The sequence below is a fragment of the Aythya marila genome, assembly GCF_965140915.1.
Source record: "Aythya marila genome assembly, chromosome: 1".
Classification (NCBI taxonomy): Eukaryota; Metazoa; Chordata; class Aves; order Anseriformes; family Anatidae; genus Aythya; species Aythya marila.
The window spans coordinates 126,332,287-126,349,005 of NC_139042.1; the positions used below are offsets into that span (position 1 = coordinate 126,332,287).

The 16,719-nt window shown below is 45.6% G+C and overlaps 1 protein-coding gene across 1 annotated transcript; it reads right to left on the reverse strand.

Annotated features, from left to right (window-relative positions):
* Positions 1 to 6,357: 6,357 nt before the first annotated feature.
* NECAP1 (NECAP endocytosis associated 1) lies at positions 6,358 to 12,501 on the reverse strand. Its single transcript, XM_082751650.1, has 8 exons — positions 12,141 to 12,501; positions 11,480 to 11,580; positions 11,225 to 11,329; positions 10,712 to 10,793; positions 10,245 to 10,353; positions 9,976 to 10,162; positions 8,839 to 8,932; positions 6,358 to 8,717 (listed from the first exon to the last, which is right to left on the reverse strand). The coding sequence occupies exons 1-8, from the start codon at positions 12,476 to 12,478 to the stop codon at positions 8,669 to 8,671; spliced, it is 1,065 nt and encodes a 354-aa protein (XP_082607776.1). The 5' UTR covers positions 12,479 to 12,501; the 3' UTR covers positions 6,358 to 8,668.
* Positions 12,502 to 16,719: the final 4,218 nt, after the last annotated feature.

The window sequence follows — 16,719 nt, forward strand, 5'->3', positions numbered from 1 at the left end:
TCCTGTCGCTGTTCCCAGAGAGCAGAGCTCAGCGCCTGCCCCTCCACTCCCCTCTTGAGGGAGCTGCAGGCCACCAGGCCTCCCCTCAGTCTCCTCTTCTCAAGTCTGAACAAACCAGGTGACTTTCGCAGCTCCTCATAAGTCTTGCCCTCTAGACCCTTAACCATATTCATGGCCCTCCTTTGGACACCAAGTGGTTTATGTCCTTCTTCCATTATGGTGCCCAAAACTGCACACAGTGCTTGAGATGGTGACCTCAGTGCAGAGTACCTCAGGACAGTCACTTTGCTCAGCCAGCTAGCAATGCTGTCCTTGATGCACCCATGGATACAGTTGGCTCTTTTGGCTGCCAGGGCACTCTGCTGGTTCATATTGAGCTTGCCGTTGGACAAAACCCCAGATCCCTTTCCACAGGGCTGCTCTCCAGCCTCCCACCCCCTAGTCAGTCCATATAGCCAGGGTTGCCCTGTGCCAGGTGCAGAACCTGGCACCCGCTCTTGTTAAACCTGTGTTTGCTGTGACCAACGTCTGCATTGTCTTTCAGGTGGTTTTCAGTACCTCCCAGAATAATCTTCTCCATAATTGTACCAGGCACTGAGGTGTGACTCTCAGGCATGTTGTTATCAGGATCTCCTTTCTTGCCCTTTTTGAAAGCTGGCACAACGTTTGTCAGCTTCCAGTCGACTGGGACCTCTTTCTCCAGATTCTCCAGAAAAACAATTGAGAGAGGTCTCTTGATGAAGTCAGTCCAAGTGCCCTGAATGCTAATGTCAAAATATCCTTCTCTTTACCCTCTGTATCAGATGATCCTGGGGAAACCTTCAGATGCTGCAGTTCTGCTTTGTGGCACTCAGGGGTTCAACCATGTTCAGGAGTCTCCTCATGAGATAGACGGCAACACAGTCACATGGGGAAAGGCACCTTTTGTTCCTCTCCAGGTGTCTGCATCACCTACTTCTGCCACGCTAAGGCACTGAAGTCAGCATTGGCGTATTGAAAGGACCGCAAGTAAACAGCACTCCAGATGGCAGCCACCAGCATGGGACCCACTGTGGACTCAGGGTGAAGAGCCTCTCCCTTCCGTTGCTGAATCCCAGCAGGCGTGGTGCTGCTGGCTGGGATTTATATGCAGGGCAAAGTATTCCCTGCTGACTCACACCGGCCTGCAGCACTGTGGCTTGTGTATTTTAAACCCTGCCTCCAGTTCATATTTATTTATTTAGCATTTTAGGACCAGTAAGGAGCTGGTCTTTGAACAATGGGTGCAGCCTCTGCCCTTTCTGAGCTGAAGGGTTGCTGTCAGAATTCAGTGTGCCCCACAGCTTATCAAACCTCTTCATCAGACACCTCCTCAGACTCTGCTGGCCCATCACGGAACTCACCTCAGCACAGCCTAGTGCAAAAGTTGTGCTGTGAAATGATACAGGTTGAAGGTATTTTGTTCAAACCCTTCTCTAAGCACAGCTGCTTCTGAAGTTAGATCATGCTTCTCAGGGTACGTTCACTGCTTACAGAAACCCTGCCCCTATGCAATATATTACTTGAGGACTTTTTCTGTGCTTCTATCCAAAAAGCATGCAGCAGTAGTTTCAAAGCATGTTTTTGTACATATACCCATGGTATTGATTTCAACATTAGGTATTACTGACATCAGCCCCTAACTCTGGGCCAGACATGCAGCCTATCCTGCCATATCTCTAGCCCCATATCAAATGTTCTCCAAATAAAATGCCTTCCTACTGCTTTCCGAACTTCCCTGGCACTGCAGCTCCCTGGAGCTCAATTCCTTGTCTCTGCTACTAACCAAAGCAACCTTTTGTGTAGCAGTACTGATTTAGCATCTCCAAACATCCTTGAAAGTAGTTTTCATAACACCCTAATCAGTGTTCATGGACAAGTGCTTAGAATTCACTTCAGGAAGAAAAAAGGGAAAAAAAAAAAAAAAAAAAAAGACACATACACCTATGTGTATACACCGGCAGACCACAAGAGGGGGTATGTGCCTCTCAGTTCCAAGCCCAATACGGTGCACAAGGGCACTGAAGTGCAGAGGATATTAGGACAACGTAACATTTCTGCATTTGGAAGATATAATTTCCATTAGGGCCACACTGTCAAGTGAGATTAAGGAAAAAACGTTGAAACTGTGTTTTAGTAAGCTTGACCGGAGGCCAACTATATGTTGAGCTGCTCTTGGACAGAGGAAAGCACTAAAAAAAAAAAAAAAAAAAAAAGCCAATAATACAACTCTGCAGTCACCCAAATCTGCTCTGGAATTTCAAAGCAGATTCATGAAATTCCTTGTGCTAGCGTTTTATGGTTGCTGATATCCTGCTCTTTTGACCTACTGGCCTGAGTGCCAACATCAAAACACCCTTTTCTTCACCGTCCATGTCAGATGATCCTGCAGACGCCTTCAGGTGCTGCAGTTCTGCTTTGCGGCTTGTTCTACATGCAGGTCTGGCCCTCACCTCCCCTCCAGCCCCCCTTATCACACACACACATGCCTCCTTCAGACACTGAAGGTCTCCCCTGGCTAGGGGAGCCAACCCAGGAGTCAGCATGTTCTTGCTGACAGATGCCAGGCGTGATTTCTTTGCAGACAGCACTTCTTCATTTCTAGCCAGGTTCCATGTGGTGTTTGCCTTCATCCCCCCTGCCCAAACTGATTGGAGCTCAGCTGGTCCCATGGAGAAAGTGTGGATGATAGCAGGGATCACCAGAAGACCTACAAAGAGGGGAATCAGCAGCAGGCAGCAGCACATTGTCACAGGTGAGACTGAGCTTGCAGTCCTTGGTGGCAGGTACTAACAACCCAGCCAGGCTTGTGCAGCAGGCTAGGAGTGCCAGGAAGCACCACACCCCCTCACATCCCTAGAGCACAGGGCTCTCTGCACAAAGGCTGCAAGATACAGGCAACCACTGCCTTCAGTGAATGCCTCTTCAAACTGCTTCAGATGTTTTAAAAATTCTGTTCCCTGTGAAAGCCAGCTGCCTCCACCCTGTCGTGTAGTACTGCTGCCATCTTATGACACCTAGGGAAAAAAAATGAAAGGCAGGCTATTGAAAGTTACCTGGCTAGCCTGCCCCAGACACAAGCGATGCCAGCAGTTCACCTTAGATTCCCAGCAGTGGCAGCTGGACAAACATAGCTCTGCTCTCAAGTCACTACAGACAGGCTGCTGATCGATCTTCCCAAGCTCATAGGCAGCTTAACTGAATCTTTTTCAGCAGCCTGAGTCTAGATAAGGACACAGAGTTATAGTTAATGGCAGTCAAAAAATAAACTATCAAACTAGAAGTGTACGGGCTGTTAATTGTGTTTTGCAATGTGCTTTTCCTGACTATCAACATGGACAAAGCTATTAACTTGGGCGAGACCCAACACAGTGTCTAGACTGAGAAACTATTGTTCACATAACATAACAAGCACCCACTGGCTTGCCTAGGCAATGAGACATTAAAATGTGTAACTGCAGAGGTCACACTGCTCTGCCCTTATTCATTAACAGCCCAGTTACACTCCCTCCTGGAGTTTTGTACGTTTATGCTGATTTAACAGGGCAGATCACTTCAGATTCTGTTCCCCCAATCACTAAAGCTCACAAAGACTATGTTTTGCATGTGTGTTTGTGTGCTTAATTTGTTTTATTTCCTCCAATAGACATCTCTTCATCTCCGTTTCTTTAGGAGTCTACATACAGCAAGAAAGCTTTGTAACATCTCAAAGGTTTGTGCTTGCAACCCGCATTGTGTGGCTACAGTAGGAACAGTTACTGCACAGCAGTGAGGCAAGTTTTAAATCACAGAATGTAAAACTAACAGGGCTAGGGGACAAAAGTTCACATCTCATCCCAATTACAACAGTTGCAAAAAAAATAAAATAAAATAAAAGAGACAACCAATAACCACACAACACTGGGATCTTTGTATTATTATTATTTTATTATTTTTTTCCCAAACACTACTGTCTGCAGGAGCTCTTTCTATCCACTACAGTCCATTTCCCATTTGGAAAACATAAGCATGGACTTTCCTCCCTTTTGACCTCCACCCCTCTTAGATGGAGAGCCACATTTCCTAGCTGCCCAAAGACAGCAGTTGATCCATTGTGTTGAACATTATAAATGCACAGGAGACAGTGCTCAGATTCATAGAATGATTTGGGCTGGAAGGGACCTTAAAGATCATCCAGTTCTAAGCCTCCTGCCATAGGCAGGGACACAGTGGCTGGTTCTTCATTGTTGCAGTTCTTGCCTTTGCCTTCTGGAGCCCAGGCCATGTGGCTGGAGCTCTTGTCTGTGAAGACTGAAGTAAAACGGTCATTAAGTACCCCAGCCTTCTCCCTATGCCTGGTGACCAGGTCTCCTATTTCCTCCCAGAGAGGGCCCACAATTTCCCTACTCTTCCTCTTATCACCAATGTACCCTTTCTAATTGCCCTTGATGTCCCTGGCCAAATTTAATTCTAAACAGGCTTTGGTTTAACCTGATCCCTGGCTGCTCAGACCATGTCTTTGCACCCCTCCCATGCTACCTGTCCTTGCTTCCATTGTCTGTATGCCTTCTTTTTCTGTTTAAGCTTGGTCAGGAGCTCTGTGCTCACCCATGCAGGTCCCCTGGCATTTTTGCCCAGAGACCTGAGCGTATTTGCTTGATGTTGTGATTCGTATTAAAGTCCTGGCCTTAATCCTTCATCTAGAGAGCACTACTGTTTGCAACATCAGAGACTATGTCTGAAGCAGCCTGCATCCAGCAGAAGCTAGATTAGAAAAAGACACTGGCAACAGAAAGTGCAGGAAAAGATGGATGATTCAGCTAGTCTGGTAACAGGCAAAGTAACTTCGCCAATAACGTACTGCCATAGACAACTTTTCTACCATGCAGACCCAGGGGGAGGGAAAGCCTGTTCCTGGTGAAGGCCATTGAGAAAGGGAGAGGATTTGCACAGAACATGTCAAGGTGTTGCACTGCAGCAGGCCCTGATGTGTGGAAGGACATGGGGACCAGGAAGATCTCCAGAGAGATCAAAGCTCTCTTCCTCATGAACTGTTTTCCAATCGTCTACACTTCTCTACTCCGCAAGCACAATTATATCCCAGCACCTCCCATAGACAGACTTTACCTGAAACTCCTCTTACTGTGAAGAAGTAACTCCAGTCTTTTCACCCCTTCTCACTGCAAGTACCTGTTGTAAAGTTAGTTGAGCTTCACCATGGTACATGGATGGGACCCTTCACCTTCTCACTGCCAGGACCTACCCAGCCATTTATCCACCATATTCACTGAAAAGGGGTAACAGCTTTGCTCTTACATCTGAAGAAAGAGAGAGGTGTTTTTTCCAGGCCACCACAGATTCTGTTATAGTTGATGAATGGCACCAATGTTTACAGGCGCTATTAGAATATCTGTCTTTAAAAGAATATCTGGTTTAAAAGGTTAGGACTTCTCACCTTTACCCAGGCCACATGACTTCCATGATACTCTCAACGCAACCAGGTGCAGTACTTCATTGTCTGGCAGACAAGCACTGAGCGAGTGTGGCTGTGCACAAACAGATGGCCATGAGTAGCCTTGACCAGACCAGAGACAGAAGAACGTCAGGGCCCTGGGCATATAATCTATATCTTCTGGGGACCTGGCTGCCTGGACTCAGGTCAGCAAGGCCCTACTCCTCCTATGCCTGCAAACTGTATCTACGCCTGGCCATGTACCCTGCTGGTCTGAACCCCCACCCCGACCTACTCCAATCTTCCTGTTTAGGTACCAAAGGATTATTCCTTTGTTGGTGAGGCCACTGCCCCTGCCTGCATTGCTGTGGCTCAGCTCCCACCTTGCTCTCCTTTCAGAGCAACCTGCCCTCACTGCTCCCTGACAAAGGGCCCACTGAGTTCATCTCCGCAGTCAGCAGGGACTGCTTCACATTTGCAAGTATTGTAAGAATGAATTTGGACAAGTATCTTCAGGGTGTAAAGCCTCTAATGTCTGAAACGCTAACCGGCAGGGCAACAAAGTTTTCTCACTTGCTAGTTTTATCCATATTCGCATCAAGCATATCTCCCTCCCTCCCTCCCTTCCTCACCCCCAGCCCCAGTCAAGCCTGTTTTCCGCGTTGTTTTTTGACCCCCACCGTTTGGAACAGCCACAGGTCATTGTTACGTCCTTCTTCCAGGCACCTACTTGGCCCTGACAGAGACTGAATTTCGTTCACTCCTAGAGCTCTTCCTGTCCAGCCTGCAGGCCACAATGCACTTGCAGAAGAACAAGTAGGCCAGTGGCATCTTGCTGGAGACAACAATCTTCAATCTGCAGGGCTTCCAAAGCAACAACAATTTGACAACTTAGAAGACTCATGACATTCTTTTCCCCAACATTACTTGTTTAATTGCCATTTCACCAGTACATTTTATGCTTTATATACATGTATCTTTAATCTTTGCTTCTTTAGCTTTTCAAATACATAATATATTATCTTCAGAATACTAACTAAGACAACACAGAAGAGGCTCCTAGTTAGTTTGTAATTGGTGCTATAAACTTCCTCAGTTTGGGGAACTGATGTGTAGTTGAAATGACAGGACCTGACAATATAAGAGAGAGAAAAAAAAAAAAAAAAAAGCCAACCAGCAGAGTCCATGGCTTAGCTAGCAGACTATGGCCACCCACAGAGTCTGAGGAGACAGAGCTTAAGTACAATGAGACTGCAGGAGCAACTCTGAAGGTAGGGGGAAGCAGGGGGAACACCAAGAGAGCCAGGGGATCAGGATTAAATGACTACTTAAAATACATCCAAGAGCAGTCTGGTCCCCACTTCCACAAGTGGAACTGCAGCAGCTTTAGAGCGATTTTCAAGAAAAGTGTTGCTTCCCGGAGTGATGGTCTAGGTGAAACTTAGTCCCCAAAATGCCCTCATTGTAGCAAGAAGACAAAACAGATGACAGAGCTTAGCAAGTGCAAGGTACATACAACTTACTACTCCTTTAAAATACACATGAGGAAATCTTAGTCCCAAAGGGCAAAATTTACTTGCACAGGTGTGCTAGCAGAGAATATCCCAGTTTCAAAAGTGTTGCTGTTGGCTGAGTGTTGAAAATGGGAAGAAGTTGTCTAGAGAAGTACTTTAATGCTAGGGTTCTAGTAACTAGGTACTATAAAATGGTCATTGAAACCATCTTCCTGACTAGTGTTTTGGCTTATCAGCTAGCATGGAAGGGCTTGTGAAGTTTCTAGCCTGCCCATGGGCTTTGCCCAGGGTTATCAGCAGACTTACAAGCCAGATGACATCCACAGCTGCTGAAGTTGGAATAGTGTCCACATCAAAGGGCCTTCAGAAACTCTCCCAAAAGGAACAGGAGAAAGTAAGGGCCTTCTACCTCTAATTCTCTAAACCACATGGGAAGTAGAGGATTTTCAGGACATATTAAAAACATAAAAAATAAGCTTCCGAGTTACAGGAACCAGCTCACATCCCTAGAAAGTTATTCCTAGAATAAAAGCCACAAGGAACCCAGGTGGGATAATTTGGCCATCACAGTTCTCAAGGTTGAGCCTACTATACATTTCTTGCCCAAATGATATGTGACAGCTGAAAAGGGAAGAGTGACTGTCCCTTCACTGGAGAATAACCCACTGTCTCACCACAGCTCTTACTGTGGCATGGATGCACAATACTTGTAACACAGTGCAGTCACAAGTGCTGCTGGACAGATACAAGTCCAGGGCTCAGGATAGCAATGCAGGAACATGAAACGCTGAACGGTGGGATTACCTGGATGTCATCTAGTGCAAGTAACTACCAAATTATAAAGACAGGTTCTGTTTTCTTTTTAAAGCTATTTCCAGTTAAACAGCTCAATGGCAATGAGGCCTTTGCATGAAGGAACAGGGGAGAAGGGAGGAGTGAGAGAACTTTTTCCAGTGAACCTACAAGCAAAACAAAGAGTCTCGTGACGGGGAGCCCACCTGCAGTTACAGCATAGGGGCAGCAGATCTGCTCAAGGACTTGCATGACTCCTCCCCTTAAGAGCACAGGAACATCCAGCACTATAAAGAATTGCACCAAAGAAAGGAATAGTAGTGCATGCATGGGGAGGTTCACTCCTCACCACAGACATAATTAATCTAACAGGATTTTGTGTTGAGATTTAGGAGAAATATGACTTATCTCCTCACAGATTCCATTTACAAGCTCCAGCCAAATGCTGCAGCCCTCAGCACTGTAGGCCAAGATGCAGTGACTTGAGCTGCTATTGAAAGTAACTGCAAAAAGCAACAGGAAAAAAAAAAAAAAAAAAGACAAAGAACCCATAGGCACCTACCCAGCCTCCTCCTGTACCCACCTTCCTCAGGATTCTTGCTTTCCCTGTATGAAAAGATGGGGAAGAAGAGCTAGGATGTAGCATGCAACAGCCAAGTGGGTAGAAGAAATGAGGCTCCCCCTTCTCCTTGCCCGCCTTGTGAGGAGTCAGTATGTTCTCTTTAGGTTCAGTAGTTTCAATGTGGGGTCAAAAATAGTAAGTTTTGACTGAAGTGAAGACCTGGCTTAAAAAAAGGATTGTCCTGACTTGTTTCTGATTGAAGACTAGAGGGGTTTGTGCCCCCTGTGATTCCATCTGGTGCCTCTAGAGCCTCTTGGTCATCAGTTTGTTCCATTCCACTGCTTTGACCATTCAGAACTGGACCCAGTTGGACTGCTGAGGAGCCTGATTAGGAACAGCACTGAAAGAAAGATAGGACAATCAGAAGGAGCAACTCTAATAGGAATTCTTAACTCACTGCTCTTCCAGCACCCATGAGGAAGCCACCCTTCCTGTGCGGAGTTCCCTTCACCAGAGTTTACCTGGATGCAGTGCTGAAGTCTCCCCAGAGGTCTGCAGTAGCTGTGGCTGGTGCCTTGGATGCAGACACTGGAGCATCTAAGTCTAACAGGATATCTAAGACAGAAAAAGAAGAAAAATCTGTCAAGGGGAAACAAACAACAACAAAAAGACAGGCATTTAAACTGTCACCTGCATAAACTACCAGGTGCAGTGGCATCCAGCTCTCCCTCCAGGAGAAGGAAGCTAGAATTTTTAAGGATTGAGTTTGTTGTAACAGCAGCCCCTTTTACTAAATGTACACTGAGCCTCCAGCTCCTGCTGCAGGGGTACATTGTCGTCAAGAACCATTCGGTCTGCATCTTAGTGTATCAGCTAGCGCATTTGCAACATATTACCCCTTCCAAGTGGATTTAGGAATCAGATTCAGCCCAAGCACAGCAACCATAATAGTTATTAAACAGGCTTCTTCTGGTCAGTACAAATCATGCACTGCAGCCCAGTCCTCTTCAGGAGGTTACAGCTTCTTATCAGGTCTGTATACAGCACTGCTAATGTCTCTGAATTCACAGGAGTATCCTCAGCATTCAAGTTGCAGTCATACACTCAGTACAACACCTAAAAGACTGCAGCAATCTCTGTTACAGCCCAACTCCATTATGCTTTGCACCTTCTGGTCTTCGTACTAAAGCTACCTCCCTCCCTGTTCAACTCCTCTCAAGAAGTTCTTTTCCTGCACCTCTCAAAAACCACAGAACTATCTGCCTTTCCCTATGGAAAGCAAATGACTGAGCACTATTTTCCTAAACACCCTATACAGCTCTGTCCGTGCCCCTAAAGCACACACAAGTTCAGAAGAATTCAAGTATTTAAACTTGATACCCAACCACCCAGGTCATTTTGACCAATTCATTTGGTTTTGGTTTCTCTTCTTGCAAGGAGAGCAGCTACAGTGCTATTCTCCCTGGCAAGGCTATCAAGCTGCTATTATTAAACAAACACGGATATCCTCAGGTCAAAGGAAGCAAAGCCCTCAGGGTACATCATGTTTCACAGGGCTTTTAACTGCACTTTTGACACTAGTTCCCTGCAGCTGGCCCGTGTTCTATCTCTGCGCCTACTGGTGTCCAACAGACTATTTGTTCTGTGCTAATGTTTACCTGCACTGCTCGCATTACTGGATTTCAGCACGGGTGGCGGTGTGACTTGGTTGGAAACGGCTGTGGAAGAAGGAGGAGGGATGGGAGGGACTGCAATTTTGCCTCCTGGTGGAGGTGGAAGCAGGCTTAGGCCCCCTGATCCAGACACACGAGGCTTGGCTACTCCTCCTTTCTTTGTCGTCATGTTCTGTATAAAGAGGGAGGACAAGTGAGGAACAGTCTCCACTGGCATATCCAGAGAAAGAAGCTGAGTCAACTTCGCTCCTTACCCCAATGTTCAGTTTGATGGTCTGCCCTTCCTTGAACCCTAAATCTAATTTGGGACGCGTGTCAGCTTCCTGAGACTCCCTGGAGATCTCTGTCTCCTGCTTCACCCACCTAAAATGAAGAGAGGTAAACACAAGACACTGTGGCAAATGGAAGCAGAGCCTCAGAATAATGCATGATTCCTTTCCCCACTCTGCCAAAGAACTGTCATGCCTTGTCAAGCCAGCTATCTCACCACCCCCAGTGTAGTACAGCAAAAAGCTCAGAATACCACAAACCCAAGAGACTGTCTAACGCTGCACCTGTAGTGTCACAGGACTTAAGACTAACGGATCAGACCCTGCAGGACCCTCAGCTTGCAGTGTTTCATGATCATCCTGAGGAAACCTGCTCCAAGAGAACATGCACCACCACCCAACTCATTCCAGGAGCTAGAGGAAAAGCAGCAGTCCAGAAAAGCACAACTCACTTGAAGTGATCCTGCAAAGATACGTTGAAGTCAAAGGCATCACCACGGTCCGTGAAACCAATGCCTATAAATGCACTTCGTCCTAGCAAGGAGATGGAAGGAGTCATTGTAGGTGCCTTGCAAATTGACCCCTGTGTCCATTCACTCCAAAATCCTCCTGCTTCTCCTAAACCACTCTGTGCTACTTCCCTCTGACACATCTACAGCTGGACACAAGCAGCTCACAGAAAGTCATTGCTTCTGGCCTGTAAGATGCGCTTTTCTCACCATGTAGCACTCTCAGAAACTGAATGCTCCTCCCTGTACTCTGTGCAATGCACAGAACCCTTCTTGGTTAATCTTGCCTTCCTACCCCTCTAGACACCCTACCCAGACTTTTCAGCACTCCCCCCACTATCTCAATCCGCCAAACACACATGCAGCTCCAGGTATGCCTGATGAACGCAGACATGCACCAGCTCCATCCATCTCCTCCACCCCGGCACTTGGCATATACATGACCCCTCAACTTACCAGTCCCATCCTGAATCCGAATCACAAAGTAACGGCTGGAATCTGTCACCGTCTCCACTGCAATGCCAGGATATTGGTCTATGGGAGCCTGAGCAAACAGCTCCCCTAGAAACAAAGAAGCAGGTATTAACGAGAGCAAGATTCTTCTAATGCATGTCCAGAGCTACCACACAGAGATTTGAGCAGGCTTAGAGGCACAGATTCGTAACTAGCAACCACAGTTACAGTCTTGCCAAACTACACACCTTCCCTTACCTGACACCTTATCTTCTAGTTTTATATATGCAGTTTTGCCTTTGGAGGTGACACGAAGTCGCCCTGTCCAGTCCGGATGGTCCAGTTTCCAGTCAGATGCCCTGAAAAGAGAAGCAACTGTTCACTGACCGTACTTCAACCTGTCCACTTCTGCGCATCCAGCTGAAGTCTCTGCTCCCAAACCTTCAATGCACACAGACGCCTTATTCCCCTCCTCTTCTCAAACAATATTCCCCTCTCTTCTCAAGCAAGGTCTCGGCTCCTCTGTTGCTGCCAGTTTACACGCATAGCTCTGAGCAGCCTACCTTTCCACTGCATAAAGGGAATTAGACACTATCCAGAGAACATCAGCTCTGTGTTTTCCTTTGTAATATTGCAGAAGAGGGGAGACTGAAACCCAAGAACTCACTTGGAACCTTTAAACACGGAAAGCCCCTTATAATCATCAGGAAAATTCATCAATCTTCTGAAACATACTGAAAAGCCACTCCATTATTTTACCGTACTGTTGTGAAACAGCACCAGGTACCCCTGCACCTAGAGGCAGGTGGGTTACACACATCGTGCATGCAACCGTCCTGACTGCCCCGGCCAGGCCGCCCCCCCCCCTCCTCCTCCTCCTCCTCCTCTTCTTCCTCCCGCCCCGCTGAAGGCCGAGCACCTGTATCCGCGGTTGGAGGTGCGCGGCGGGATGCGGTACACGCTGACATCGGGCTTGACGCAGAGCACGGACTCGTACTCCAGCTCGGCCGCCGCCATCTCGGAGCCGAGCCCGGCGCGGAGCGAAGTCTGGGAGCCTAGGAGCAAGGGGCACTTCCGACCGCCATCTTTGCTGAGGGCAGGCGCCGCCCCGCCGACGTTGGGAGCGGGCGGCCGGCGGGGAAGGCATCTTGCTGCGCCCGGCGGCCATCTTGGAACCGGTCCTGACACAGCAAGCGCGGCCGGCGCCATCTTGGCTCCTGGCAGCCCGCTCCGCCTGACGGGGCTCGGGGCGGCCATGTTTGGTGCGGGCAGGTGAAGCCGCGCCGGGCGCCATGCTGCGGGCGAGCTCCCGGGGCGCGGCGCTGGCCTCGGTGCTGGGCTCGGTACCGGGCTCGGCGCCGCGGAGCTGAGGCCGCCCGGGGGTGCGGCCCGTGGGCGGCACCGGCAGCTCCGTGCTGGGAAGCCCCGGGTCGGGGCGTGCTGAAGCAGAGCCCCCCGTGCTCCGAGCGGGGGCTCCGGGTGCCTTCTGTGCTCCCCGTCACGTTTTTAATTTGATAAGGACTAAAATGATGGTTTTTTAATAGCCACGGGCTTCCCAGTGAAGGTTTGGTGCCGAAGTCCTCTGCTGTGCAGTGGCCTGTGACTGAACAAGGCTCTCTAACAATCCTAAGTGTTCACTCTGAAAACTGGTAGAAAAGGTGTGAGGAAAGGTGTAAGAAAAGTTCAGGAACAAAGTTGTCTTTGTCCCCGCAGCCAGAGGCAGACATGGCATGGGCTAATTGCGCCAGGAAGCAATTTAAGCTATCTGTGCAAGACAGGGAGTACAATTTATTGCCGAGTGCATAAAAACAAATAAATGAAACAACACCAAAATTGAAGAATATGTATACGTATATATGTATTTATTTTTCTGGTATGAAATGTGTTAATGCAGTGAGAGCTGAAACTGTGTCTGCAGATCTGTAGGAGGAGCAGGGTGGTAGCAGTCAAAGAAGCTGTCCTTGCACCCGGCCAAACATCCAACCAGCCCAGCATTGCACCTCTGACAGTGCCCAGTGCAAAGTAATTGAAACTCAGAAAGGGGGTTGTGTTGCTGATTCCATAGATCTGGTAAGTGAAACTGTTTTGAAGTCAATAACAGCAACAGACTTGGGTCATTAAGACCAATGGAATAGCATACTTGTAATTTAACTAGCATATGTAAATGTAACTGTCCTAGCTTTAAAAAAAAAATGGACAGCTACATGAATATATACACAGGAAAATGGATTGCTGGTGGGAGCTAAGTACCTGAACAGATGATGGAATTATGCAAATGTGCAACTTCTGTTTTCCCTTCACCTCTGCCAGCTTGTTCTGCTTCTCTGAAGTAGGAGGGAGAGGCCGACACATTGCCTTGTGGCAGATACTGATGCCCAGGGATCAGAGGTCCATGCCCTGCTGTGTGGGTGAAGAAAGGCTTTCCCCTGCCAGGCAGCACACAAGGACAGGCAGGTAGCTGCACAAGAAAAAGTGGGAATATATGGAGCCTATTCTTAATGCAAATGTGCCACAATGCAAAAGAAAGCTCTTCCTCCCCACTTACGGTATGCCAGTGTTGTATTGCTTGTCAGGCTGCCAGATTGAAGGCAAAGAGGTTAATGAGAGGCAAACCTTGGAGAAGAACAGAGCAGAGCTGTTTAAAGACAGTAAACAATACAGAATTACACTCTCCTAGTATAATAGACTAGCAAGCTGTAATGTAAGGGCTTTGTGGGACAGAAGTTTGGTGTGCATTAGTTAGCAATATTTTATAGACTTCGCTCCTCTGGATTCATCTAATTGCTTTTTTAAACCTGTTCATACTTTTGGTTACCAATAATCAGCCTTTAAACCATGAACCTAATCGTGCAAAATGTGAAAAAGTGTTGGGTTGTTGTTTTTGTTTTGTTTTCAAACTGCTATCTGATCATTTCATTTTATATCTACTAGTTAATGTATTGTTAAAATTTACATAAAATTATTCCCCTCGTATGCCTCATACTGCCATGTAGATGTCTTTTTCACAGGGTGAAACATTCTCATCAGTTTAGGTTGTCCACCAGAAGAAACTGTTCTGAGCCGTAGCTGTCCAGTTGCCTACATAATTTCTGCTACTATCATTGTTTTTATGATAGAGGACCACCACAACAGCCAGTATTCAAGATGCAGCAGAATGCTTCCTGCTATATTTACTTTTTGAATACCATTGTATCCTGACACGGTTTTTAATAGAATTTTCTACAGCAACTGCTATGTTTCTTCCTTGATAACTTATCTAGATTACACCACTCTATGTATAGTTGTGTTTGCTTTCCAAATTCAGTAATTCACAATTACCAACATTAAATGTCACCCGCCTCCTTAATGTGCTGTCATGTGCCACAGTCCTCTTACAACTCTTGTAAGAGAGCATTTAAACAAGAGAGTGGCAAAGGGCCAACTTCTGTAAGCATGTGAGGAAAGGTGCACAGGGAGCACCAGGACACCGGGAATGCGTCTCCCCTGTTTGATTCTATTGAAACTTATCCAACAGGGAGCATAAGTCTTCTGTTTGGTTTGTTTGTTTTTCAAACAAGCGTCTTTGGACCAAGAAAAAATAAAGCATTGCCAATAATAGCTTGAGGGGTTGTTTTGTTTTGTTTTTACAGGATTAAGCAGTAAGGATGAAATCTTGAAGGAGAGCTTATTTAAAGTCTGACTGTGAAAGCAATGGAATCTATAGGCTTCCCACAGAAATTGTTAATGAATGAGAACCAAAGAACAGCAAAAGTCTTGGCTGGAGTTCAGTCATATGAGGTGAGCCAATGCAAAGTCCTACACAGGTAGGATAAAATATCTAGTGCATGCCTATGAGTAGCCTGATATATATAGATAGATAGATAGATAGATAGATAGATAGATAGATAGATAGATATCTATATATATCTATATATATCTATATATATCTATATATATATATAGTAGCCTGATATATATATATATATGATATATAGTATATATATATATATGAGATATATATATATATCATATACTATATATGATATATAGTATATATAGTAGCCTGATATATATATATATCATATATAGTAGCCTATATATATATATATATCATATATAGTAGCCTATATATATATATATAGCCTATATATATAGGCTACTATATATATATATATATAGCCTATATATATAGGCTACTATATATACTATATATCATATATAGTATATGATATATATATATATATCATATATATATATATACTATATATCATATATATATATATATCAGGCTACTATATATATATATAGATATATATAGATATAGATATATAGATAGATAGATAGATAGATCTCTCTCTATATATAGATATATATATATCTAGTGCATTGTATGAGTAGCCTGATAATAAAACATAAAGAATCATTTGTGCTTTTGTGTTGTTTTTGTTGTTGTTTTGTTTTGTTTTCCTTTGCTTATTTAAGAAAAATACATATACATATGGCATTGTCTATGAATGCCCATGAAGCCTGTCTCTATGGATGGACACAACATTTGGAATTCTCCTCCTGTGCATAGAAGGCAAGCCAGTCTCACAAAATGACTCACTGGACTGTTTAAAGGTTGATGCTGAGACAAGCATTTTTACATAACATTCCAAATACTATTTCAAATGGTACTTCCTTCACTGAAAATGCCCTGGCAAAATATTTGACCTGAACACTCACCCAGTCCTGAGAACACGTTATTGCAAAGAGCTACTTTTTAGTTACGTGTGATCCAGTTATGTTCGTACCAGTTTTGCCATCCTTTGTTCCCTGCTTGATGTCCAAACTTCTTGTGCTTACCTAAACTTAGAAATGTACAAGATATGTTGGGACCATACATGGGATTTTCTGAAGAGGCAAATCTCAGAAATACTACAGCAGGGCAACCTTGCAGATATGTGGTATCACTGGGAGACCCTATGAAACTAACCATGCACTTGTGACAATGAAAACAAGCGCAGTGCAAAGACTGCCCACCAAAGCACTGCCATGCGCTTTCTAGAGAAATAGTTGCACTAGTTATAGATAAGCTTTATAGGGAAATTTTTGAACAGTTTTTGTTTGTTTAGGAAGAAGAGTTTGCCACATACAAGGAGCATTCAGAGTCTGAAAGATGATAGTTCCCTAGTGACTCCACCTGCGCAGAAACAACTGGGGTATCAAGAGAGGTTGCAAAGCTTTGGTGAACTGCACAAGAAGTAGTAAAAAATAATAAATAAAAGTGGAATTCTTAGTTCTTGCTAAAATGTTTTGGAAACAACCTTGCATGAAGGAAACACTAGGAAATACCACATTTTTAGAAGTGCAGAGAGATAACTGGTGACAGACAACACGGCTTCTCTTAGGGCAAATCATGCCAGGGGAATTTGGTAGCCTCCTGTGACAGGGTGCCCGGTCATACACTTTCAATGACCTGTGGTGGCCGCAGGTGCCCACTGAGCAGCGTGTGTGCTGTTGATGCAGCAGGGCGCGGG